Genomic DNA, 25,402 nt, shown 5'->3' with positions numbered 1-25,402 from the left:
GCTGTCCTTCTTTACATCTAAATATTCAACATTCACTGTGCACCACCAGTTTCGAATGGATTCCAATTTAGTTACAACTATTTGGGATGTGATAAATTTTTTGTGTCACCTGTAAAATTTAGTTCTTAAGGCATAACATATCTCTGAACGGACTAAATATTTATGTCAAAAATTTTAGTCTAGCTACCTCTGCTCCCTCCCCCCACTCTCCCTCCCTCCGGAAAATTTTCTGCAGCCGCCCGTGGGGCACTTGGGTGTCACGGTGAATGTTTCTTGCTATATAATATTTGAAACATATATTTTTTATTAACTTCAGTTTTGCATTTTATGATAGTCCTTAACAGTCCCACTGGCTAATTATAACTTTTAGTTTCACGTAATTTGAAACTGCGAGCCAAAGCCTCTTTACGACGTTAGATTTCAGTAACTGAACCTACATTTATGTTTTTCTTTTTATCTACTATAAAAGGACCGTGATGCGAGGTTTCTGAATGACATAAAGCGAGGAGGAGCAGGTGAAGATATGTCAGGCAGGATAAAGACTCTGGAAGAGAAACTAAGAGGAACAACTCACACAGAGAAGAAGCCAAAAGACCTGCTTCGTGCTATAGGTTAGTAGTATTTGTTAGTAAGTATTACCTCTTTTTGTATGTGTCTCTAATTTTTATATATTCCTGTGTTTTTATGGTCATCAGTATTACGATAATGGGTGTTATGGATGGAATGTAATTGGTAATTTTATGAAAGGTGACATTATTATCACATCTTTGCTTTATTTGTTATTTTCTTAAATTTGTTTCCCAATACAATATTATTTACATTCTTACAATTTTGTGATCACCGTCTGATAAAAACCAATCGTGCAAGAATATAGACCTGATTCTGCCAAGAAACAGTTTTTTAAAATAAGATCTGAGGGTTAGTTGCAAGAGAGGAAAGCCTTGGAGGAGTTTTGGAGGAGCTATTGGTGTAGGTGTTGAGGGATTCAGTGATGGAGGAGATAGATTTACTGCAGACATCTAGGCTGTAGAGAAGGAAGTTTTTGCTGTGTAAGGGGTGGCAGCTGTCAAAGTTTAGATATTTTTGCTTATCGTTTATATAGGTTGAGGTTGAATGTGGGCTTCAGTTAGGTGGATGTCAATGTCAAGGGAGGCTTTGGAAGTTAGGCAGAGGTCAACATCAAAGAAGGTGGCTTTGGATTTGGAAAAGGACCATGTGAATATGAGTTAGGAAAAGGAGTTAAGCTGATGCAGAAATGTAAGAGTTCTACTTCTCCACAAATCCAGACTGTAAAAATACCATTAATAAATCTGTACCACACCAGGGGACACAGCTTCTGTCCCTTGGTGATTGCCTCCTCTGTATAGCCCATGAAAAAGGTTGTCATAGGATGTGACCACTATGATTCCCATTGCAGTCCCCCTGATTTTTTTTGTACGTCTACCCTCCATAGTAAAGTAGTTATAGGTAGGGATAAAGTTGGCTCGTGTGAGAAACTTTCAGAAGGCTGTTGCGAAAGGTAGTGTTTAGGGCTGAGAGACCATGTGTGTATGGGATATTTGCGTAAATTAAGGTCACATACATAGTAAAAAGGAGGGTACCATACAGAAGCAGCCTGGGAATGGATGTGGGACTTCCAGGAAGTCACTGGTATGTTTTATATTCAGTAGGATGGGGAGCTCTGTGTGAAAGGCTGAAGGTTCTGGTCAGTCAGGGTGGACATATATTTGATGGGGGACTTTGGAGCCAGCTACTGTGTGAAGGCCAAGATGGTTATTTTTGTGTATTTTGGGAATTAGGTAGAAAGTGGGTTGCATTTATCAGGACGGGTAAGGAGGAGCCCTTTACAAGGGCAACCATATAATAGTTTCTAGGAGGTGCCTAGACCTTGGGGTATGGTGTATTTTTAATATTTTGGAAAACAAATGATGACTTGCAAGTAACCATTAAAAAATTTTCAGATCTTATTGTCTTAAAAACCTGTGTAAAACTGACTTTTAAATTATTTTCTTGAAAGAAAAACACCTGAATACATTGTATTTTTTCCATTCCCTACAAGTTAGCAGGGGGCCATGGCCCTCTCTTGCCCATGGGTATGGGCACCCTTGGCAGTATGGAAGCAGTTGAGTCCTTGCGACAGGCCTAGGGTTTTCAGGATTTTCTGCAAATCAGTCTGGATGGAAGGAGTCTGGTGATTAGGAACAGTTTTGTATGTTGAGGTGTCTGGGAGCTGATAATGCTCGTCTGCCACATACTTCTCATGATCAAGTGCTACAGTAATGGAACATTGGTCCACAGGAAAAATGATGATAGAACTTCCTGCCTTCAGGTCACAGATAGCTTAGGACTCAGTTTGGATAAGGTTTGGCATTTCAGTGATATTTTTGGGAAGGACTGAGAGACAATGGTGGAAGTGAAGAATTCTTGGAAAGAGTAAGAGGACAGGCTGTATGAGTAAGGTGGAGGGGATGTTTTGGATTATAGTTGTGGACAGGAGGAGAACATCATCACTTTAGGTAGTGTGAACCATTTTGTTCAAGTTTCTCTCTGGCTTCAAGAACTACACTGAATGCACTAGCACATTCAAGGAGTGAAAGGTGGAGGATTCTAAAGAGAGACATTACAGCTGTTGATAACTATGGTTAGCACATATTGGTCAGGTACAAGGTGGGTAAGGGCTAAGGACTGATTAGTCTGAATGGGATTTAAGGAATGATTGATAGAAATGGGGCCTTTCAATTTTAAGCATTTTGGAGAAACACCAAAAGTTATGTAAAACTGGAGGAACTGTGGGGCCATTGTTTAGCTGTAGTGAAAGTATGTTTGTAGAATGGATGTGTATATCAAGGTACTGGGTTATGGAACATGATGAGATTGCAGAAAAAATAGGAATTGCTTGGGCTGGTGAAAATAACACTTCAGTAAGAAAAAGAAGATATATGATGATGAAGTATTTCTGCATGAGGACAAATAGGACACTGAAAGAATAATCATAAAATAAGAGAAAAGAGAGAATCATTAACAGTACTGTCAAAGTTGCTGAAAAGCAAATAAGACTGCAAGGAAATGTGTTTTTCTCTTTGTGTCCATACTTTATCTCATTATTTGCCAGCTTTAACACTGTTTGTTTAGAATTTTTTCATTTAATCATACCATCATTTATTTTGCAGGTGTGTTTTTACCCTTATAAAACTTCAAGCACATATCTTTTATATGACTGTTTCTACACTGGCATCACACCAGGAAAACGACCTTGGAAATGCGTGTCTGTATCAGCCTTTTCTCTTGCCTTCATCCAGTTTACCCCAACTTTTATATTTCATCTTTGTAGGTTTCAAATGTAATCCGTTACTAGCATAGCATTGTTAAGTCCAACACTAATGTGTATTCATCAACTTGTGGCTCTGAGCAAGTTGCGTACTTAGTCACTGAAGTGTCTTATTTCTTCCAACCTTGCCCTATCTTGTAACTGAGATAGAAGCCACTAGTTTCAAAATGTAGGGAATATTTGATTCCCATTGTTTTCTATCTGTCTCTGCTGCCATCCACAAGTAAGTGTGTTTTTATCTCCACTTGATTGCAGTTTTTCTAAAATCATTCAGGGTATATGGTGAAGGGAATTCCAATATTCTTCTGAATAACACAGTCGTAGTACTATCTGCAAAATTATACTTGTGCTGTAATAATGGTATTGTGGTGAGTGAAGGAAGTGAAGTATACCTGATATACAGACTGCTAAAGGGTTAGCATTGCTGTAGAGGGAAAAAGTTCTGCTTTCCTCACACAATGTGATCACTATATCTATCCTGTGTGTTTCATACCAAGCATTTACAAAAGTGACAAAAGGAGACAAACAATACTTAACTGTTTCATGTAATCAATATTGAAAGCACAATGTTGAAATGTTCTGTAGTTCTACACAGTGCTACAAATTATGTACCAGTTCCAAAAAATACAGCTGTCACTAAAAGCTATTGAGTGCTATTGCTCACAGCATTCTTTGATCACTATGTTTGGCAGTGACCAAAGACAAGACATTAGGGCCTGATGTCTTCTGACTTTAGCAGATTCAGATCTACAAAATCTAGCGTTCAAGAAAAAGTTAAAGATAGTACACAAGCTCATAGATACTTTAATGTGAAGTGGTCAGTTAAAACTCTTTCTAGCGCTGCTTCTCACATTGTGTAAATTGAGCACTAACATACGTTGTTACCCTCGGGGAGTTTATTTCAGTACCATATATAATGAAATTTGATCAGTTTTTTGCCACCAGTAAACAAATCTTTAATAAATAGTTGTAGTACTCTTGAGATACTAACCTTTGTGATAGATTTCTGTACAGCTAAAGAGGCTGCATGTGATACAGATGCATAATGGAAATAAAGATGTGTTTGCAAAGAGCAGAGCACTGTATAAACTTCAAGAACCTAAACCAGAAAGTCAGTGTCCAAAGCAGGGTCGACATCTGAATAGCAGCTAGGTGAGAGTGAACAGACTTCAGGCGGCATAGTACTAAGCAAGAATGGCTTGCAGCTGCTCGCTGATGTCCCAGCTGCTATCAGCCTTGCTTACTAGACCATGCAATCATGCCTCTGGTGGTGCCTGGCAGATACTGTTTGTAGTGCCTTTGATCCAATGTCAATTGTATCCACTAGCAGGTATAATAAAATAATAAAATTACGAACAAGAGACTTTAGATTTCCTTTTCACAAATACACTGCCTTATGGCAACCCATGGTTACACCAACATAGACGGCACCATCTTTAATGTCATTGACAAACACACAACATTCAAATTTCTATTAAGTTTGCAGCTTTTTCTTGTAATTTAAATTTTTTTTTAAAAGTTTGGAGTGTCATTAGTTGACAGTGTTGGTTAAATTTCCTGGCCACATGGATCCCATGAGAAAGTACTGCCAGTTCCTGTATTAACACATTCTGACATTATTTTCCTTTCCATCAGACCTCCAAATAATGACATTATAGGAATTCTGTAGACCGTAGCTCATGGTCTTGCGGTAGCGTTCTCGCTTCCCGCGTATGGGGTCCCAGGTTCGATTCCCGGCGGGGTCAGGGATTTTCTCTGCCTCAAGATGACTGGGTGTTGTGTCATCTTCATAATCATCGTCATTCATCCCCATTATTGTCGGAGGAAGGCAATGACAAACCACCTCCACTAAGACCTTGCCTAGTACAGCGGTGTGGTTCTCTCGCATTGTCCCCTACGCTCCTTGGAGTATGGGACATCATCATCATCATCATCATCATCATCATCATCATCATGAATTCTGTTCTACAGGTTTTTTCACAAAATTACTTTTATTTTCCATATATTACACCTTACTGCTCTTGAATGAGGCTGTAGTTGAGAAGTAAGTATAAATATGTAAGAAATTCAATGTTCTTCTGCTAATATTTCCACTTACATCATATTTTGATTGATTGTTACAGGAAAGATTGAAAAAAGTGACTGGAATGTCATGGAATTGGAGAAGAAAATCCAAGAAAATAAAATGGGTAAAGGGGGGCGACAAGAGAATCCTGAAAAAGTTCCAAAATGGAGCCGCGATCAATTTGTTGACAAGGTAAATCACTTCTTATGAAAAAAATAATATGGTAATGGAAAGTATTTGGTAGACTATAAATATTAGAAGGAGTAGAAGTAACAATGGAATTGGGCTCAGTCTCTGCTAGCCCCTGACCCTCATCCAATTCTACCCTTGCCCTGTGTTCCTAACTGCACTCACCCTGCACTCACATTCTTCTATTCCCAATCTTCTTTTTCCTGTGTTGTATTTTCTCCTGAAAATTCCACTCCTTCATGTCACTGTGCACTGTGTACAACTCTCCCTGCTTGCTGCCAGAACAAGCTGTCCTGTGCCCCATTCTTACTATGTGCTCATGCTGCCTGTCCCAGCTTTTAGTCACCCTTCCCAATCCTCCTTCCCACTCTCCACTCTTTTCTCATCTCAACTGTGTGACTTTTCTCCTCGTTTGAGGTACAGTGCCAGCACAATGTAGTCCGTGCAGTACAGTATAACCATGCAGGTGGGTGTGTTTATATGTGGGGCTCTGTTACCTCTGGAGGAGGAGGATTCATCCAAAACTTAACAATAATCTCAGTCTTGTTTATTTGCCTATGATAGCTCAATGCCTGAATTATACAGTGAGTTATTACCTTTATTCCTTCCACCATTCATTAAGGAATTGGAAAAACTGATATTTGTTTCAATTTCTGTTTTGTCATTTACATATCTCATTCCAGTTTGAAGCAGTGAAGTCAAAGCTTGAGACTAAAACTGTAGACAGAGAAAAAGAAAAGAATGATAAATATTCAGATGTTGATGTTACATTAAAGCTTATAGGGAAGAAGCTTAAAGAAGGTAATGCATTAGAAGCTGGCCCCCGAGGAAGTAACAAGGTTTCTGCCATGGCTGAGCAGTTTGCTGTAAAGACACAAGATGCAGAGAAGCCTTCTATACAGAGATCGGTAAGTGCTCCTCATTGTTTCACATAAATGTGAGTGTGATGGAGTGAAGCCTGTTGTAAATTTTAATCGTATCCTTTCATATGATGTGACCAGCATTACTTTGATATTACTTTGTTTGGGCATAAGTTAGCATATACATGATTAAAACTAAACAATTCATTTAGTTACAATATAAAAATAAAATCTTACCTTCTGAAATTTCAGAGTAAACTTCATTTCTTGGCTGAAAAAATTGGTTGGAATTTATGTTTAAGAATTACACTCATCTAAAAATATTAAGGAGGATTTCATATTTTTAGCCACAAATATGTCATTAGTGTTTATTATTTCTGGACAAAATGTGACGGGCATTATGGAATGTGACAAGTTGAAGCTGTATGCTAGATTGAGACTTGAACCTGTACAACTATGCATAGCAGGCATGTACTCCTACCAGTTGAACCACTGCAACATACATCACATCCTCAACTTGTGCCACTGACTCTACTTCAAAATCCTTTTCATTCTCAGATTATTTCTCAGATTTGTACTCTTCAAAAAATGAGATAAATACATTTCAAGAAAAAGTGTAGATTAACATTTTTGATATATCACAATCAAGGGCTATAGTTTTCGTAGGATACTTGTGATGAAATGTAATGCATTGATACGCGTGCTCCATGATATCGAAATAACACCCAGCAGTGATTTGCCCCTAAGCTGTTGCTTGATGAATTCAGTAGTGCACATCATATTAGAAGGTGGCTGAGTTTTGAACTGTTCTACATGTGTGCCTTAACTGCCAGCAACTGATTAGATTTAATTTGCTTTGAGGCATCTTTCCATAATACTGGAAAGCAATGACTTCCCTTTTGCAAGCTGTGCAGTGGCCACACTACAATACTGAGAATGTTTCATTTATTGTTGCCCACAGTAACACATTCTGAAAAGGCAGTGGGGGGGGGGGGGGGGGAGGTGGAGGTGACATTGCCATTAGTTGTAGGGTGTGAGATGGTGTAAAAAAATATGTACAAATGCATTTGAGGCCATCTACAATATTAGCAAACATTTTATCCCTCAGAGACGTGACATCTTTTTACCAAGTGTGGGCAACCAGCAACCCACGGGCCAGATCCGGCACGTGATTGGTTTTAATACAGGCCATAGTAGAAATTTTTGAAGCAGAGCATTGCAGAATTTTGTGACGAAACTTTTTAAGACAGCTATTGTAAAGAAACACTGTTCACGAAAGGTAAATAAATGCAAATATTGGAATATGGAGTTAACATAGAAGGAATGCACTTTCAAAAATGCATGTGTTAAGGCACAATTTGTTGGCGTGACGTGTCGGGAAAAGAGGTTCCATTTGTATCAGTGTGTTACACCATACACATTAACACTAAGGATGCTGTAGTCTTGACTTGAGGCACTAGGAGTGTTGGTGTTGCATCAGGTGATGAGCTTATCTAAGTATGCGGAACAGGCCTGTGGGTGTCAAAAGGTTGCCCAAGCCTGTCTTACATACATCAGTAAGCTAATAATTTCTGTTTACTCTTGAACCATAGTGAAAGTAGTGTGAAATCACAGAAGCTTTATGAAAAGTCAGTACTAACTAGTATTGAAATGATATTTGCTACATGGAAAAAGGATTTTTTTGAAAATGGTTTTAAATGACATTTTCGTGTTATCTGTTTCTCTGGATGGTGTGTAGATACTCACTTTCTATTTCTGATATAGTTAGACATATTAATAATTGTTGAACTTCACAGTTAACACACTTTTTTTTTTGATTTTTAGAATTCTAAAGCAGCACTCGTCCTTCCTGCACAGGGTGGATCAGAGATGTGTCATTTCTGTAAAAAGAGGGTTTACTTAATGGAACGTTTAAGCATTGAGGGAAGATTCTTCCATAGAGGTTGTTTCCGATGTGAATACTGTGGTACAACTTTGAGGCTTGGTAATTATTTAATGCTATTTTTGTAACTTTGTAACTGTGTGTTGATTATTAGAACTTATACATCAGTAATTACATTTATCTAAATCTACTTATTTAACTGCACTTCAAGTAATGAAGAGAGCACAACTCAAAGGTCTTTTAGGTTAATTTTTTCTTCACCAGTATTTTTCTCATCAAAGTTTGTGCTGAAGAAAGGTTTTGGGCTTTGTGATTATGCAGTCTGAGTTGTGAGACCAAGCATATTCTGACAATATGAAAAGTATAGTTGCTATTCACCTTGGAGATCCTGAGTCGCAGAGAGGTGCAATGAAAAGACTGTCAGAAAGTGGGGCGGGGGCGGGTGGGGGGGGGGGGGTAGTGGAAAAGGAGAGAAGTGACTGTGGGTGAATTGGTGGAATAGAGGGCTGTGTAGTGCTGGAATAGGAACAGGGAAGGGGCTGGATTAGTAATGACAATAACTAACAAAGGTTGAGGCCAGGGGAACATAGGATATATTGCAGGGAGAGTTCCCACATGCACAATTCAGAAAGCTGGTATTGGCGGAAAGGGTTCAGATTGCACAGCCTGTGAAGTAGTCATGGAAATGAAACATGTCGTGTTGGGCAGTGTGCTCAGCAATGGGATGGTCCAGCTGTTTCTTGGCTGCAATTTGTTGGTGGCCATTCATGCAGACAGTTTTTGGTTGTCATGCCCATGTAGAATGCAGCACAGTGATTGCAGTTTAGTTTGTACATCACATGCCTTACTTCACAGGTAACCCTGCCTTTGATGGGATAGGTGATGCTTGTGACTGGATTGGAGTAGATGGAGGTGGTAGGATGTATGGGACAGGTCTTGCCTCTAGGTCTATTACAGAGATACGAGCCATGAGGCTCCAGGACTAGAGCAACTGAATCACATTCTCTACCAGTGTTTCAACTACCTTTCGTCATATCCTGAAATGAGGAATCTCCTGCCCACTATCCTTCCCACCTATCCCACAGTGGTTTTCCACTGCCCACCAAACCTACACAATATCTTCATCCATCATTACACAACCTGTGCTCCCAACCCATTGCCTCATGGCTCAAATCCCTGTAATAGACCTAGGTGCAGGACCTGTCCTATATATCTTACCACCACCACCACCACCACCACCACCACCTGTCCTATCAAAACCATCACCTATGCCATCAACAGATGTAGGAATAACTTCAAGTGTGTCCCAGGGAAGTGTGTTGGGATCCTTTGCTGTTCATTTTGTGTATTAATGCCCTTCTAGACAATATTAATTGCAACCTCAGGCTTTTTGCAGATGATGCAGCCATTTATAATGCAATACTGCCTGAAAGAAGCTGTACAGATATTCAGTCAGATCACAATAAGATTTAAAAGTGCTGCAAAGATTGACAACTTCGCTTTAAGTATTCAGAAACCTGAAATTGTGCAGTTCACAAAATTAAAAAAAAACCTACTATCCAATGACTATAATATCAATGAGTCACAGTTGGAATGGATCAGTTCATACAAATGTCTGTGTGTAAAACTTTGTAGGTACATCAAATTGAACGATCACAGAGGCTCAGTCATGGGTAAACCAAGTGACAAACTTGATGGTTTATTGACTGAATACCAGGGAATTGAATCATTCTAGAAAGAAGATTACTTTCAAATGACTCATACACCCCATCCTAGAATACTGCTACAATGTGTGGGACCCAGTCTAATGAGACCAACAAGATAGTGAATGTGTGCAGAGAAGAGCAGCATGAATGGTCACAGGTTTGTTTGACCCTTGGGAGAGTTTATTTTTTAATATTTTTATTTATTTATTTCTTGTTCCGGTGATCCATGTTGTGACAATATCGCAGGATATGGAACATGTCAGAAATCTTTGGTAGCACATAAAAACAAAACAAAATGATTTTATATTACAGTAAACAGTAACTTAGGTTCCACTATAGAAAATCAATTTTGAGAAATAAATAAATATTACAAAGTAATAAGTGTTACAGAAAATAAATATTGCAAAATATGTGTTTAAAAAAAAAAAGTCAGGATTAAAAATGTAGATTTGGGCATATATTTGCATTTAACAATACAAGAAGTGATGAACACTGTAGTTCAGGAGTTCTTCTATCGTATAAAATGATCCTTGTTATAGGAACTGCCTTAAAGTTTTTTTAAACAAGAGCTGATCTTCTACAGAACACTTAATTCTTGAAGGGATGGCATTAAAAATCTTACAGCCAGTGAAATGGACTCCTTTCTGTACCATACTTAGATTTGCCTGCTCATAGTGGGTATAATGTTTTCTTTTTGTCTCATGACTATGATACTCACTATTCAGTTTAAAAATGGATTTTTCTTTCCTTATGAAGCACATCAAAGAGAATATATATTGCACAGTGGATGTAAGGATTCCAAGTTTCTTAAAAAGATTCCTGCATGTGGCTCTAGGATGGACTCCGTACATGATCCTTATGGCTCTTTTTTGTGCACACAGTACTCTTATAGCCAGTGACTGATTACCCCAAAATATAATTCCATATGCCATTGTTGTTGTTGTTGTTGTGGTCTTCAGTCCTGAGACTGATTTGATGCAGCTCTCCATGCTACTCTATCCTGTGCAAGCTTCTTCATCTCCCAGTACCTACTGCAACCTACATCCTTCTGAATCTGCTTAGTGTATTCATCTCTTGGTCTCCCTCTACGATTTTTACCCTCCATGCTGCCCTCCAATGCTAAATTTGTGATCCCTTGATGCCTCAAAACATGTCCTACCAACCGATCCCTTCTTCGAGTCAAGTTGTGCCACAAACTTCTCTTCTCCCCAATCCTATTCAATACCACCTCATTAGTTACATGATCTACCCACCTTATCTTCAGCATTCTTCTGTAGCACCACATTTCGAAAGCTTGTATTCTCTTCTTGTCCAAACTATTTATCGTCCATGTTTCACTTCCATACATGGCTACACTCCATACAAATACTTTCAGAAACGACTTCCTGACACTTAAATCTATACTCGATGTTAACAAATTTCTCTTCTTCGGAAACGATTTCCTTGCCATTGCCAGTCTACATTTTATATCCTCTCTACTTCGACCATCATCAGTTATTTTGCTCCCCAAATAGCGAAACTCCTTTACTACTTTAAGTGTCTCATTTCCTAATCTAATCCCTTCAGCATCACCCGATTTAATTTGACTACATTCCATTATCCTCGTTTTGCTTTTGTTGATGTTCATCTTATATCCTCCTTTCAAGACACTGTCCATTCCGTTCAACTGCTCTTCCAAGTCCTTTGCTGTCTCTGACAGAATTACAATGTCATTGGCAAACCTCAAAGTTTTTACTTCTTCTCCATGAATATTAATACCTACTCCGAATTTTTCTTTTGTTTCCTTTACTGCTTGCTCAATATACAGATTGAATAACATCGGGGAGAGGCTACAACCCTGTCTCACTCCTTTCCTAACCACTGCTTCCCTTTCATGCCCCTCGACTCTTATAACTGCCATCTGGTTTCTGTACAAATTGTAAATAGCCTTTCGCTCCCTGTATTTCACCCCTGACACCTTCAGAATTTGAAAGAGAGTATTCCAGTTAACGTTGTCAAAAGCTTTCTCTAAGTCTACAAATGCTAGAAATGTAGGTTTGCCTTTCCTTAATCTTTCTTCTAAGATAAGTCGTAAGGTTAGTATTGACTCACGTGTTCCAACATTTCTACGGAATCCAAACTGATCTTCCCCGAGGTCCGCTTCTACCAGTTTTTCCATTCGTTTGTAAAGAATTCGCGTTAGTATTTTACAGCTGTGACTTATTAAACTGATAGTTCGGTAATTTTCACATCTGTCAACACCTGCTTTCTTTGGGATTGGAATTATTATATTCTTCTTGAAGTCTGTGGGTATTTCGCCTGTCTCATACATCTTGCTCACCAGATGGAAGAGTTTTGTCATGACTGGCTCTCCCAAGGCCATCAGTAGTTCTAATGGAATGTTGTCTACTCCCGGGGCCTTGTTTCGACTCAGGTCTTTCAGTGCTCTGTCAAACTCTTCACGCAGTATCTTATCTCCCATTTCATCTTCATCTACATCCTCTTCCATTTCCATAATATTGTCCTCAAGTACATCGCCCTTGTATAAACCCTCTATATACTCCTTCCACCTTTCTGCCTTCCCTTCTTTTCTTAGAACTGGGTTGCCATCTGAGCTCTTGATATTCATACAAGTGGTTCTCTTTTCTCCAAAGGTTTCTTTAATTTTCCTGTAGGCAGTATCTATCTTACCCCTAGTGAGACAAGCCTCTACATCCTTACTTTTGTCCTCTAGCCATCCCTGCTTAGCCATTTTGCACTTCCTGTCGATCTCATTTTTGAGATGTTTGTATTCCTTTTTGCCTGCTTCATTTACTGCATTTTTATATTTTCTCCTTTCATCAATTAAATTCAGTATTTCTTCTGTTACCCAAGGATTTCTACTAGCCCTCGTCTTTTTACCTACTTGATCCTCTGCTGCTTTCACTACTTCATCCCTCAAAGCTACCCATTCTTCTTCTACTGTATTTATTTCCCCCATTCCTGTCAATTGCTCCCTTATGCTCTCCCTGAAACTCTGTACAACCTCTGGTTCTTTCAGTTTATCCAGGTCCCATCTCCTTAAATTCCCACCTTTTTGCAGTTTCTTCAGTTTTAATCTACAGGTCATAAACAATAGATTGTGGTCAGAGTCCACATCTGCCCCTGGAAATGTCTTACAATTTAAAACCTGGTTCCTAAATCTCTGTCTTACCATTATATAATCTATCTGATACCCGTTAGTATCTCCAGGATTCTTCCAGGTATACAACCTTCTTTCATGATTCTTGAACCAAGTGTTAGGTATGATTAAGTTATGATCTGTGCAAAATTCTATTTTTTTATTCATTATTAAACCTACTCCTGCATTACCCCTATTTGATTTTGTATTTATAACCCTGTAATCACCTGACCAAAAGTCTTGTTCCTCCTGCCACCGAACTTCACTGATTCCCACTATATCTAACTTTAACCTATCCATTTCCCTTTTTAAATTTTCTAACCTACCTGCCCGATTAAGGGATCTGACATTCCACGCTCCGATCCGTAGAATGCCAGTTTTCTTTCTCCTGATAACGACGTCCTCCTTAGTAGTCCCCGCCCGGAGATCCGAATTGGGGACTATTTTACCTCCGGAATATTTTACCCAAGAGGATGCCATCATCATTTAATCATACAGTAAAGCTGCATGTCCTCGGGAAATATTACGGGTGTAGTTTCCCCTTGCTTTCAGCCGTTCGCAGTACCAGCACAGCAAGGCCGTTTTGGTTAATGTTACAAGGCCAGATCAGTCAATCATCCGAACTGTTGCCCCTGCAACTACTGAAAAGGCTGCTGCCCCTCTTCAGGAACCACAGGATGTGGTTTGACCAGTTCAGTTTGCTGTCAATATGCAAGCCCAGGTATTTTTAGGTATCCACCCTCGTTATCACCTGCTCATCTATTTTTACTACTATTTCTCCACCTTTGAATGTTGTGTGGAACTGAACATAGTTTGTTTTAGTGTAATTTAAAGAAAGGTCATTAATGTTAAACAAGTTCACTGTTTCACTTAAAACCTTACTTGCTGTTTCCTCAAGTTTATCTACTGAATTATCAATAAGTAGTTAAGTGTCATCAACAGATAATTTACAAAGATAATAAAAAGTATCACAGGGATGTCGAAAGAACTGAACTGGCAAACACTCTAAGATAGACACAAACTGCCCTAGGAAAACCTGCTTACAAAGTTTCAAGACCTAACTTTAAAGAACGACCGTAGGAATATACTACAATCCCATACATATTGCTCCCCTGGGGATCGTGATGACAAGATTGGATTAATTACAGTGCTTGCAGAGGCATTTAAACAGTCATTCTTCCCATGCTCCAGACACAAATGGAACAAGTAGAAAGCTTCTCTTTCATAATTTTGAATGTTCAGCTAAGTTGTTGTTTGAGTTTTTATGCTCAGTCGTCAATTTCATGGTGCAAATTTCAAGTTTCTGGGATAGCATAATTAAGGAGTCTGCTGAAACAGAGATGTCAGAAAACCTAATAAACTGGGAGAGAGGTGTCAATTGAAGTGTGTAACAGAGCTCTCCATTTATTAAGATCTCATCCATCAGAGCTGGAAAATGCCGAGAAAATGTATATTTCATGAAATAACAATGCAAGTTCTGAGAAACAAAATGGCATCAAAGGACATAGTGAGTGCCTGGAGTTGAATTCAGCTATAAATAGTAGCCTTACACCAAAAATACTTCACAATCTGGTTGTTATCCAGGCAGTGAATACACTTAACAACAGACCTCACATCACCTGAAGAAGACATCGGGCTTGGTTGTCGAAATATTTAAAAATTTAATTGGAAACTCAATTGAACACTCAAAAAAAGCAGTGTACTAGGAACTAGTTGTAAGCTGGTTCCATTACTCTCCTGGCTGTATCTGGTGTAGATGTGTTTTGGCACTTTATCAATATACTTGTCATCAACAAATGTAACATTTTATGAAGAATCCTCCAATGTGTTGGGCAAATCATTTATGTAGATCAAGGGCAGGAGCCGATCAAGCACTGAACCATTCATGAAACTGTATTTAATGTTTCCTCACTCTGAATTGAGTCTTATTCCTGTGGTACCATTTGTTAATGTGACTTATTGTGTTGGTGTTAAAATCGTATCTTCTGACTGAATCTTACAGTTTTTTTCACATGTTGCAAATAGCCATAATAAGATTTTTTTTTTGAAATTGGTATGTAAAGTTAATATTCTTCAAAACATTAACCTTCTGTGTAAATACAATGCTACCAGCACTTAATCAAGTCTTGGTATGCTTAATGGGAACTGACATCATGAAAGATAATCAGGCAACTGTCAAAAGCTTTTTAGACAGCCCCTGTCATCCTGAAATGCTGTCTCTTCCATCCTATTTTGATTGAAGGAAACAAAAAGAGGTTGGGGAACCAAATCTGGACTTCTGCATGATTGGGGCATTATTGTTACTTTGTTTGGCCAGTGTATCCCTTACTTTTAACTGTGTTCATCCGGGCACATTGTCATAATCAAACACTAGTAAGCTTTTGCATGAAATTCATCATTGCATCAAATGGAAAATCAATTGGGAAAACTGTTAAAATTAAAAGGAGATGGAATGAGTGGCCAGTACTTTCCTTCAGGACCTGAAATTCCTAGAACTGCTGATAGAATACAAACCTTAAATTTAGCAAGCTGTATGTTCTTTCTTCAGAGGGCAGTTAGGGTTGATTGGGGATGGTTGGAAAGTGGGACAAGTCACTAGGGCCCTAAGTTGAGAAAAACCTCCATCATCCTTGCATGAGGCAAGTCCTTGTCAACAAATGATCTGAGTGTGGCCCCTCCCCCTTTTAACCTTTCCCAGTCAATCTCTCTCTCTCTCTCTCTCGATAATAATAATAATGATGATGATGATGATGATGATGATGATGATGATGTGAGACTACAGTTGCTTAATGGCAAAAACAGGTCTTTTTTAGAAGATTTTTGAGAATTGTACATGTCTCCAACAACATTTCTGTACCATTTTGAAGACGGTGATGTGTAAATAGGTTCAAATTCATTACTTTCTTTGTGGCAGTTTTGATTTGTAATGAGCATTTTGTAACATGACCAATTAACAGAGCAGTTATTTGGTTCAGTACTAATTAGTGTTGCTTGTCTGCAACTACATTTCTGACTAGTCAGTCCTTAATATTGTCTAACATGACAAAATATGCTGCTGGGAACTCTCTTGCTAAACTTTAAAATGAAATAGGGTGCAATAGCTTGAGCTTTTGCCTTAGTGAAGCCAATTAAGGCTTTAATGTCATATATGGAAAACAAACATATATATCTCTTCTGCTAAATACTGTTCACTGTGTGCGACACACAGTAACATTTCTGTCAAATTTCTGAAAGAAAATGACTGGAATAGGTTTGACTGGCTCAAAGATAACAAACTTGTATATTGAATCTTTAATTTTGCAGCTGTCTAAAACTTACATCATTGATAGAAAGATCTAAGAAATACAAATAAGTTTAGATAGGTAGTAACTGTTTTTAAAAAAATAGGAAAAAATTGTTCCAAATTGTAAATTGGGAAGTAAAGAAGGTATTGTAAAGGAGTCAGAAGTTATAACATAAGGTTATAATTTCAAACAGTTATTGGTATGTCAAAGATGAAAGCTAAAGTTCATAACAAATGTCAGGATGCAGATGGATTCCTAGGAAACTGTATGTGTAGCTTGTTCTTTTTCATATTCTTGACATTTTCATTTTGATAAATGAATAAAAAAAGCGGCTCCAAAAGTTAATAATTTTATGTCAGTTTAATTATGTATATGTGTTACCTACAAATAAATTTTGTAATAAACAAGCAAATGGTAAACCTTTATATCTCCAAATGTATGTTTTCAATAGCAGCAACAGCAAGCATTAAAAAGTGTAGCTTATGTTAAGACTGGCATTCCTGTGTCCGGCCCTGCTGATTTAGGTTTTCCATGATTTCCCTAAATTGCTTTAGGCAAATGCCGGGATGGTTCCTTTGAAAGGGCACGACCGACTTCCTTTCCCATCCTTCCCTAATCCGATGAGACCAATGACCTTTCTGTTTGGTCTCTTCCCCCAAATCAACCCAACCCAACCCACTTATGTTAAACCTGAAGCTTCAGGTTCTGATGTACATGTTTTCTTGTGTACAAGTAATTATTTCAATTTTGATGTGATCTTTCAGGTAGTCATTTGTTTGACAGAGATGGTTGTCGTTTTTATTGTACTCAACACTTTGGTATGCAAGGGGTCCAGAAAATGAAATCTGCCAGGAAGGATCAAGAAAATTATACTGATGTGGGCAAAACAAAGATACATGGAATTGAAGCTCTCTTGAAGCATACAGATATGGTAAGCTTTCAAAATTATTATGTTGGTCATCTCTCTCTTGATCTCTCTCACTTAGCCCACAGACTTTTCACTCGGAGAAAAGAAACTCCAATGGGATTTTTTTGTATTTGAAGTGTACCATGTAATATCTTGAAAATCAAAAATTTTGTATGCCAAAATTTTGTCCAGCATATAGGAATCAGTTGTAAAACATGACAATTTGGCAACATTCAAATGGCATACACAAGAAAACATTTCAGATTAAATGATTCTTCTTAGCTTGATTGTTAGCATAGTGCAAATTAAAAAAAATAATCATTCCATTGCCTTTTCTCCACATCATAAACCATTCCTTTGAAATACCATAATGACCACTGTCATATTTCTTGTATATGTGTTTCAGTTTCCTATTGTGTACATGTTGCAATCTTCAGTACAAGCCTCATGTGATGCAGGTCTCCATCCTACTCTATGCTTTGTAAGTGTCTTCATCTCTGAATAACATTGTAAATCTACATCCAGTTGAACTTTCTTATTCTGTTCATCCAATGGGTTCCCTTTATGGTTTTTACCTGCAGCACTTCCCTCAAATACCAAATCGACAGTTCCTTCATGCCTCAGAATGTGTCTTATCAACTGATACCTTCTTTTAGGCAAGTTGTATCACAAATTTCTTTTCTCCACAATTCAATTCAGTAACTCCTCATTAGTTGTGACTTATTAAACTGCAGTTCGGTAATATTCAGACCAGCTGGCAACTGCTTTGATTGGAATTTAAATTACTAGATTCTTCTCTAAGTCTGAGAGTATTTTGCTTGTCTCATCTTGGACACCAACTAGAATAGCTTTCTCATGTCTGGCTCTCCTAAAGATATCAGCAGTCCTGAGGAAATATCATCTATTTCAGGGGCCAGCATTCTTATGTAGCACCATGTTTCAAAAGCTTCTATTCTCTTCCTGTCTTAACAGCTTTTTGTTCATGTTTCACTTCTGTTCAAGACTATACTCCAGACAAATACCTTCAGAAAAGACTTTCTAACACTTAAATTTATATTCAATGTTAACAAATTTCTCTTCTTCAGAAATACTTTTTATGTCATTGTCATTCTTCATTTTATATTCTTCCTACTTCAGTCATATGTTGTTTTACTGCGCAAATAAGAAAACTCATCCACTACTTTCAGTGTCTCATTTCCTACATCTACATCTACATACATACTCTGCAATCCACCATACGGTGTGTGGTGGAGGGTACCTCATACCACAACTAGCATCTTCTCTCCCTGTTCCACTCCCAAACAGAACGAGGGAAAAATGACTGCCTATATGCCTCTGTACGAGTCCTAATCTCTCTTATCTTATCTTTGTGGTCTTTCCGTAAAATATAAGTTGGTGGCATTAAAATTGTACTGCAATCAGACTCAAATGCTGGTTCTCTAAATTTCCTCAGTAGCGATTCACGAAAGAACGCCTCCTTTCCTCCAGAGACTCCCACCCGAGTTCCTGAAGCATTACCGTAACACTCGCGTGATGATCAAACCTACCAGTAACAAATCTAGCAGCCTGCCTCTGAATTGCTTCTATGTCCTCCCTCAATCTGACCTGATAGGGATCCCAAACTCTTGAGCAGTACTCAAGAATAGGTTGTATTAGTGTTTTATAAGCGGTCTTCTTTACAGATGAACCACATCTTTCCACAATTCTACCAATGAACTGAAGACGACTATCCGCCTTCCCCACAACTGCCATTGCATGCTTGTCCCACTTCATATCGCTCTCCAGTGTTACGCCCAAATATTTAATCGATGTGACTGTGTCAAGCGCTACACTACTAATGGAGTATTCAAACATTATGGAATTCTTTTTCCTCTGCATCTGCATTAATTTACATTTATCTATATTTAGAGTTAGCTGCCATTCTTTACACCAATCACAAATCATGTCCGTCATCTTTTATCCTCCTACAGTCACTCAACGACGACACCTTCCCGTACACCACAGCATCATCAGCAAACAGCCGCACATTGCTATCCACCCTATCCAAAAGATCATTTATGTAGATAGAAAACAACAGCGGACCTACCACACTTCTCTGGGGCACTCCAGATGATACCCTCACCTCCGATGAACACTCACCATCGAGGACAACGTACTGGGTGCTCTCTCAGCCTTGCTTGATTTAATTTGACTACATTCCATTACCTTTGTTTTGTTTTTGATTATGTTCATCTTATGTCCTTTCAAGAAGTATCCATTCCATTAACCTGCTCTTCCTAGTCCTTTGTTGTCTCTGCCAAAATTACAATGTCATCAGCAAACCTGAACTTTAATTCCTTCTTCAATTTTTTCTTTGATTTTTTGTACTGCTTGTTCAATCTACGGATTGAATATCATCAAGTATAGTATAAGCTAGAACCCTGCCATACTCCCTTCTTAACCACTGATTCCCTTTCATGACCTTTGACTCTTATAACTGCAGTCTGGTTTCTGTAAAAGTTGTAAATAAAGTTTAACTCTGTACTGTGCTACCTTCAGAATTTTGAAGAGTCATAGGGTCAATATTACCTTGTGTGATGCTACATTAACCAGAACCCCAACTGATCTTCCCCTAGGTCGGCTTGTAACAGTTCTTCCAATCTTCTGTATATAGATCATGTCAGTGTTTGCCAACCATGACTTATTAAACAGTAGTTCGAAATATTTATACCAGCTGACAACTGCTTTCTTTGAAATTTAAATTCTTACATTCTTCTCTAAGTCTGAAGATATTTCGCATGTCTCATCTTGGACACCAACTGGATTATTGTTCTCGTGGTAGGCTCTCCTAAGGATATAGGCAGCCCTGAGGGAATATCATCTATTCCTGGGGCCTTGTTTTGACTGTCTTTCAGTACTCTGTCAAATTCTTCTCACAGTATCATATGATCCATCTCATCTTCATCTACTTCCTCTTCCCTCTCTGTAACACTCAGAATACCTTCATTTCTCTTGTATAGTTGCTCTATGTATTCATTCCAGCTTTTAGCTTTCCCTTCTTTGCTTTATACTGGTTTTCTGTCCGAGTTATTTGCATAGTTGCTTCATGTTTCTCCAAACATCTCTTTATGCTACAGACAGGACCTATCTTCTGCTAGTTCTACAGCCTTGCATTTATCCTTTAGCCATTCATGCCTAGTCATTTTGCACTTCTGTCAATCTCGTTTTCTAGATGTCTTTATTCCATTTTGCCTACTTCATTTGCTGCATTTTTATATTTTCTCCTCTCATCTGTTAGATTCAATACCTCATTTGAAATCCAACAATAGAATGTCTCAATGCTGTGCAATAACCCCTGTAGCATCAGGATAGGAGGCATAATTGATGTGCAAATCAACATCTACTGTAATTTTGTTGCACTTTCTTGTGCAGAAAAATGGTAATACTTCTAATTGATAGTAAGCAGTTAAGTAAAAAGTTGTTGGATCTTCAATAACATGGACGAGAATGAACTCTAAAAATTTGTAGATTTTTTTATGTAGACTAAATCAGAATGATGTAGTATCATCATCATCATCATCATCATTGTAGCTATTTGCATTTGAGAACCACTGTTATATAAGGGCCTTATACTTTCTATATTACATCTGTATCTATTTCACAAAATATTGGGACACAGTTGTTTTTGAACTATGATACTGTTGTGAAAAGTTCTTCTCTATAGTGTGGTTCTTCTCAGTGTCCATTCTTTCTCTACTTTCCTGTGTTTATTCACCGCCTTCCAAACCACATCTACTTCCAAACCACACTTTATCAACGACCATCTGCGCACAACACAACACTTCGTGATCATGTGGATTGTTGATGCAGCATCTATTGCTCCAGATTCTTTCCTCTGTTAGTTAATTCGAAAGATGGCGTGTACATGTAAATAAATGTGCAAATTGTGTAGATTTTTTTAATTAGCTGAATCTTCTGCTTGGGGTGATTAACAGTGTGTTATAGCCTTCAGCCATGTGCATCCATGGTTGTTATAATGTCATTTATTCACCATCCCTTAGATTGTTGTCTACTTGGTCTTCCCTTATCTCTTACAATCCGACAGAGTACTTTGGTTCTGTAGCTGCGGTCCATTCATCTCCCTACATGACCTGCCCCCTTCTGTCTCATTTTTATTGCTGCTTATTACATCTTCCAATCTATTAAAAAAAACCTCGTGATCTGTGCAAAATAGGTAACTTTATGACTTGGAAGATTAAGAGCTGAATTTAGTGTAAACACCGTTATATTTGTCAGGCTTATTTCAATAACTTTATTACATATAATAAACTATCACAAATATGTATTTGTCTGTGTGCACGCATGATTAAATGTCACTAAATCCTCGTTCTTAAGAATGTTTTCTGTTAAAAAATATAACCTGGACAAAATTTTGGCACACACATTCTTTTGCTTTAGATGTTTAAGAACTCCTAGTATGCACTTGGAGTGCTTGAATGTTTTGCCTCCTTGTGTCCTGTTTTGGGGAACAAGAATAGATAACGTGCATATTCCATACAGACTACACTTACAAATGATAAAAAGTGAACACTAGATTTTGTTGGTAAAGGAGGAGGAAAAATATGTTCCACCACACCATAATGGTTGTACACGGTGTACATTTGCATGTCAAGATGAACAAAAATTATAAAGACATTGAGACCAGAGTTTGGGCTTTAGGCAGAAAAAAGAATTTTTTTTTTCAACTAATTTTGAGCAAACAGAATGGTGCAGATTTGTTAGGAAGAGATTGCACATAAATTAGTCTGAAGTTGTCTTGCGTTTCAGGTTACACATCATTATAAAATATATCCAGCATTTCAGCTGCTCTTACTGAGAGCCTACATCAGGTATGTTGTTGCCATTTAATGGCAGTTGTGTACTGCACATTAATCTTGTATTTCATTCCCTTTTCATGTAGGTTACCTCCTCTGTTTCCTTGTTTGATTATTAGTTCCAACATAATTTCAGGAATGGAAGTATTTGAGAGTTCATAAGTACTGTGCTGCTACTGTTTCAGTGTGTTACTTGTCCCCAGTTTTTCTATGTGAAGGTGGATAGAACCAGTATCTTAACATTTTATGTGAAAAACGAAATATCCTTCTGCAAATTAAAATGTGATATATACTATGCACGCTGGCATGAAGAATGATAGTGTGCCACACATGCTGTAATTAATTAAATTTGTTCATGATCCTAATGTAAGAGGTATACAGAATGTTTCAGAATGCTATAATTTAGTTGCTAGTCAATCTTCTGGGTTGTATGGTCATGTTCCATGAAACTTTTTCATTCCTAACATTTCATTCAGAACTGTGCTGGGCATCTTCAGAGGTGCGTGTGGTTCTGTTTCTTGCTGTCATCAGCTGTTGATGAAACATTGAGACCAAAGAACTTTCGTGGAGCTCGACCACACAACTGGGAAAATTTACCAGGAGATGAGACATCTACCCATGAAAGCCTTTATTGTACAATGCTTTAACTCTCCAACTGTAATTGGATTTTGCAGTTTTGTGTATAAATTGGTGTGTTTAGTTAGTTATCCACTCCTGGATTATGTGATAGGTAAGCCTGTGTCGGTGTACAGCATTCCAATAGAACTGCATCAAATCACTCTTCAATACTTTATTTGCTATAATGCATTTTGAAGACAATTTCTTCAGATTGAAATTTCAGTTAATTTGAATACAGTTCACTATGTTGCTTTTGTGTGATGTTATATACAATATGAACGTCACTGTAAATTACCTACCAGGAAGATTACTGACAAAGTGAAATTTCAGACAGCAGCAGCAGCAACAGACACACAAACTCCAAAACTGCTAGCTTTCAAAACCAAAGATTCTCTCACCTGGCGAAAGAGATGAAAGACACGAAAGAAACTAAAACAACTAGAGGTTTAAATAGGAGTAAGTAGGGATTAAAAAGGAAAAGGGTGACTAAGTGGTATTTTCTCCAACAAAAACTTCCCTTACACTATAATTTGTTTCAGTAAATGTTTCTGTACTTACATTCTTTAACACTAGTTATGGCATCTTCTGGAAGATTCATCTGCAACTTTGTTGCTTTTCTCATACATTTAGTTCATTAGTTGAAAAGTTTTGTGTCTTACTTCAGATAAACACTGCAAACTCTCTCATTTTTATAATTCTAGAAATTATATTCCATTTCTCATTTCCTTTAATAAATTGTATAATTGTGGCAGAAGAAAAGGTAAAAAAAAAGTTAATTTATGAAATTGTGATCTGACTGTGACAAAGCAGTTAATGAAACCAAGTGGATCGAACTAGCACAGGTGCAGGGTCATTAAATGTTTGTTGACAATGTTGTGTTGGACTGTAAAACCAATATCCTGGAAAAGTTATGCTGAGTTAACAGAATAAGTATGGAGCTGACAATAATTTTCTGAAGCAGTTACATTTAATAACTATATACAAAAGTTCATTGACTTCAGGAACTGATACTACTGTCATTGAAATTAAGTCTTTATGAAATGTAGTAGAAATAAAGTTAGAATAATCAGTCTGCCAGAAAGATAATGTCATTCTATAGAATTAAGGGACCATAAATATTTCATACATACTGAACTTACCAAGAAAAATTGAAAATTTCAGGTATAGTGTGTGCTGGATCGGTAATAAACAATCTGTGCATACAATTTTCACATTGACATTTTCCATTTTGTGATAAACCACTAGTAGCTATTATCTTGTCGATTGCTGTTAAATGTGGCCATTGCCAATAGTATTCTAAGATGTCTTGCTCCTTGTGCGTGCAGTAGTAATTACATAAATATTTACAAAAATTATTTCTTATCCTCTCACAATCATTTTAGGTGTCTGTTTATTAATACTAAAGGCTTTTGGCACCAGGTTTTGCAATACGTTATTTCTTGTCACAAATTGGATTCATTAATAAATTAAACTGTCCAGGTAAAAATGAATGGATTATGATAACATGCAGTATCTTCTCACTTTCTTAATTAATATGCAGCATTTGAAGCATAATTTTTTTCAAAGGTAAATTGAAATTGTTTCATTGTGAGAATTGTTTCTGCTTTATAAATGATCATTTTCCTGAAACTGAATAATGTGCCAACTGGAGGGGAGAGAAAAAAAAAACTTTTTCATGTCTGCTATTAAGCTGAAATATTTCTGCATTTTTTTATGCATTAAGTGTAAATTAATGGCATGTACCCAAAATGTTTAATTCTTGTAAAAGTAGATTTTTTTGTGAAACTGACAAATTCCACGTTATCATGAAGTGCCTTGAAGAGTAACTAACAAGCTAACTATGTGTGATGTAGTAGGTAAGAATTAGTCAAAAATTTTCTTTCTCTTTAAAACAAGCAAGCTGAAGTAGTAATGTTAGTTACAAGGGAAATAAACTGCAAGGCCTCCCTTTGTAATAGAATATGAACACTGTGTCATTCACTGACCTGTGTTGCGTTAATAATATTCTGCAGCATACTTACATTATAAATATGGTTAATCAGTACCTAAGCCCCAATGACCTTAGAAGATTTTGATGTAATGAGTAGAGCATACCAGAAAGAAGTGAACATTCAAAGAGTGGGATAATAAAATGTGCAGTGTTTTCCAAAACTATGAAATAATAGTGTAATTAAAAAGCAAACAACTTTCATCCCAGCTCTGGGTGCTCTGTTCATTGCTCATCATACCTGCAAAGGAGGAGTGAGTGACTGAGTGATTTGTGTTTCTGAATAAATCATGAATTTTTCACTCTATGCCTTCATCGTGGTTTTGCTTCACAACACAAACCTTTTTCCCTTAGGCACCAGAAGCAACACCAGAGAAGAGTAAACTGCACAGTATTGATGCAGTCGATCAAAGGACAACCCCTGAACGAATAGAATTTGAAAATCTTGTGACTTCTGATGTTGAAGAATTGCCAGGGGAAATGGATGAAGATGAATGGACTGATCGTAATTTTGGAACATCAGCTGCAGAAGGCTCTAGTGATTCTGTTTCCGATTTAAGGTACTACTGATCTTGTTGAAACTT

The 25,402-nt window shown here is 37.6% G+C and overlaps 1 protein-coding gene across 1 annotated transcript in view; it reads left to right on the top strand.

Moving 5' to 3' along the window:
• LOC126481676 (F-actin-monooxygenase Mical) overlaps nucleotides 1-25,402 on the top strand; it is a 561,514-nt gene that overhangs the window by 366,407 nt on the left and 169,705 nt on the right. Inside the window, exons 16-21 of the mRNA XM_050105609.1 lie at nucleotides 470-611; nucleotides 5,452-5,585; nucleotides 6,266-6,490; nucleotides 8,267-8,426; nucleotides 17,218-17,384; nucleotides 25,173-25,378. Coding sequence (XP_049961566.1) covers nucleotides 470-611; nucleotides 5,452-5,585; nucleotides 6,266-6,490; nucleotides 8,267-8,426; nucleotides 17,218-17,384; nucleotides 25,173-25,378 — 1,034 coding nt within the window. The remainder of the gene's footprint in view (nucleotides 1-469; nucleotides 612-5,451; nucleotides 5,586-6,265; nucleotides 6,491-8,266; nucleotides 8,427-17,217; nucleotides 17,385-25,172; nucleotides 25,379-25,402) is intronic.

This window comes from Schistocerca serialis, chromosome 5 (genome assembly GCF_023864345.2).
Source record: "Schistocerca serialis cubense isolate TAMUIC-IGC-003099 chromosome 5, iqSchSeri2.2, whole genome shotgun sequence".
NCBI lineage: Eukaryota > Metazoa > Arthropoda > Insecta > Orthoptera > Acrididae > Schistocerca > Schistocerca serialis.
The sequence above is the reverse complement of the archived record's forward strand: the minus strand, read 5'-3'. Positions and strand labels throughout refer to the sequence as shown.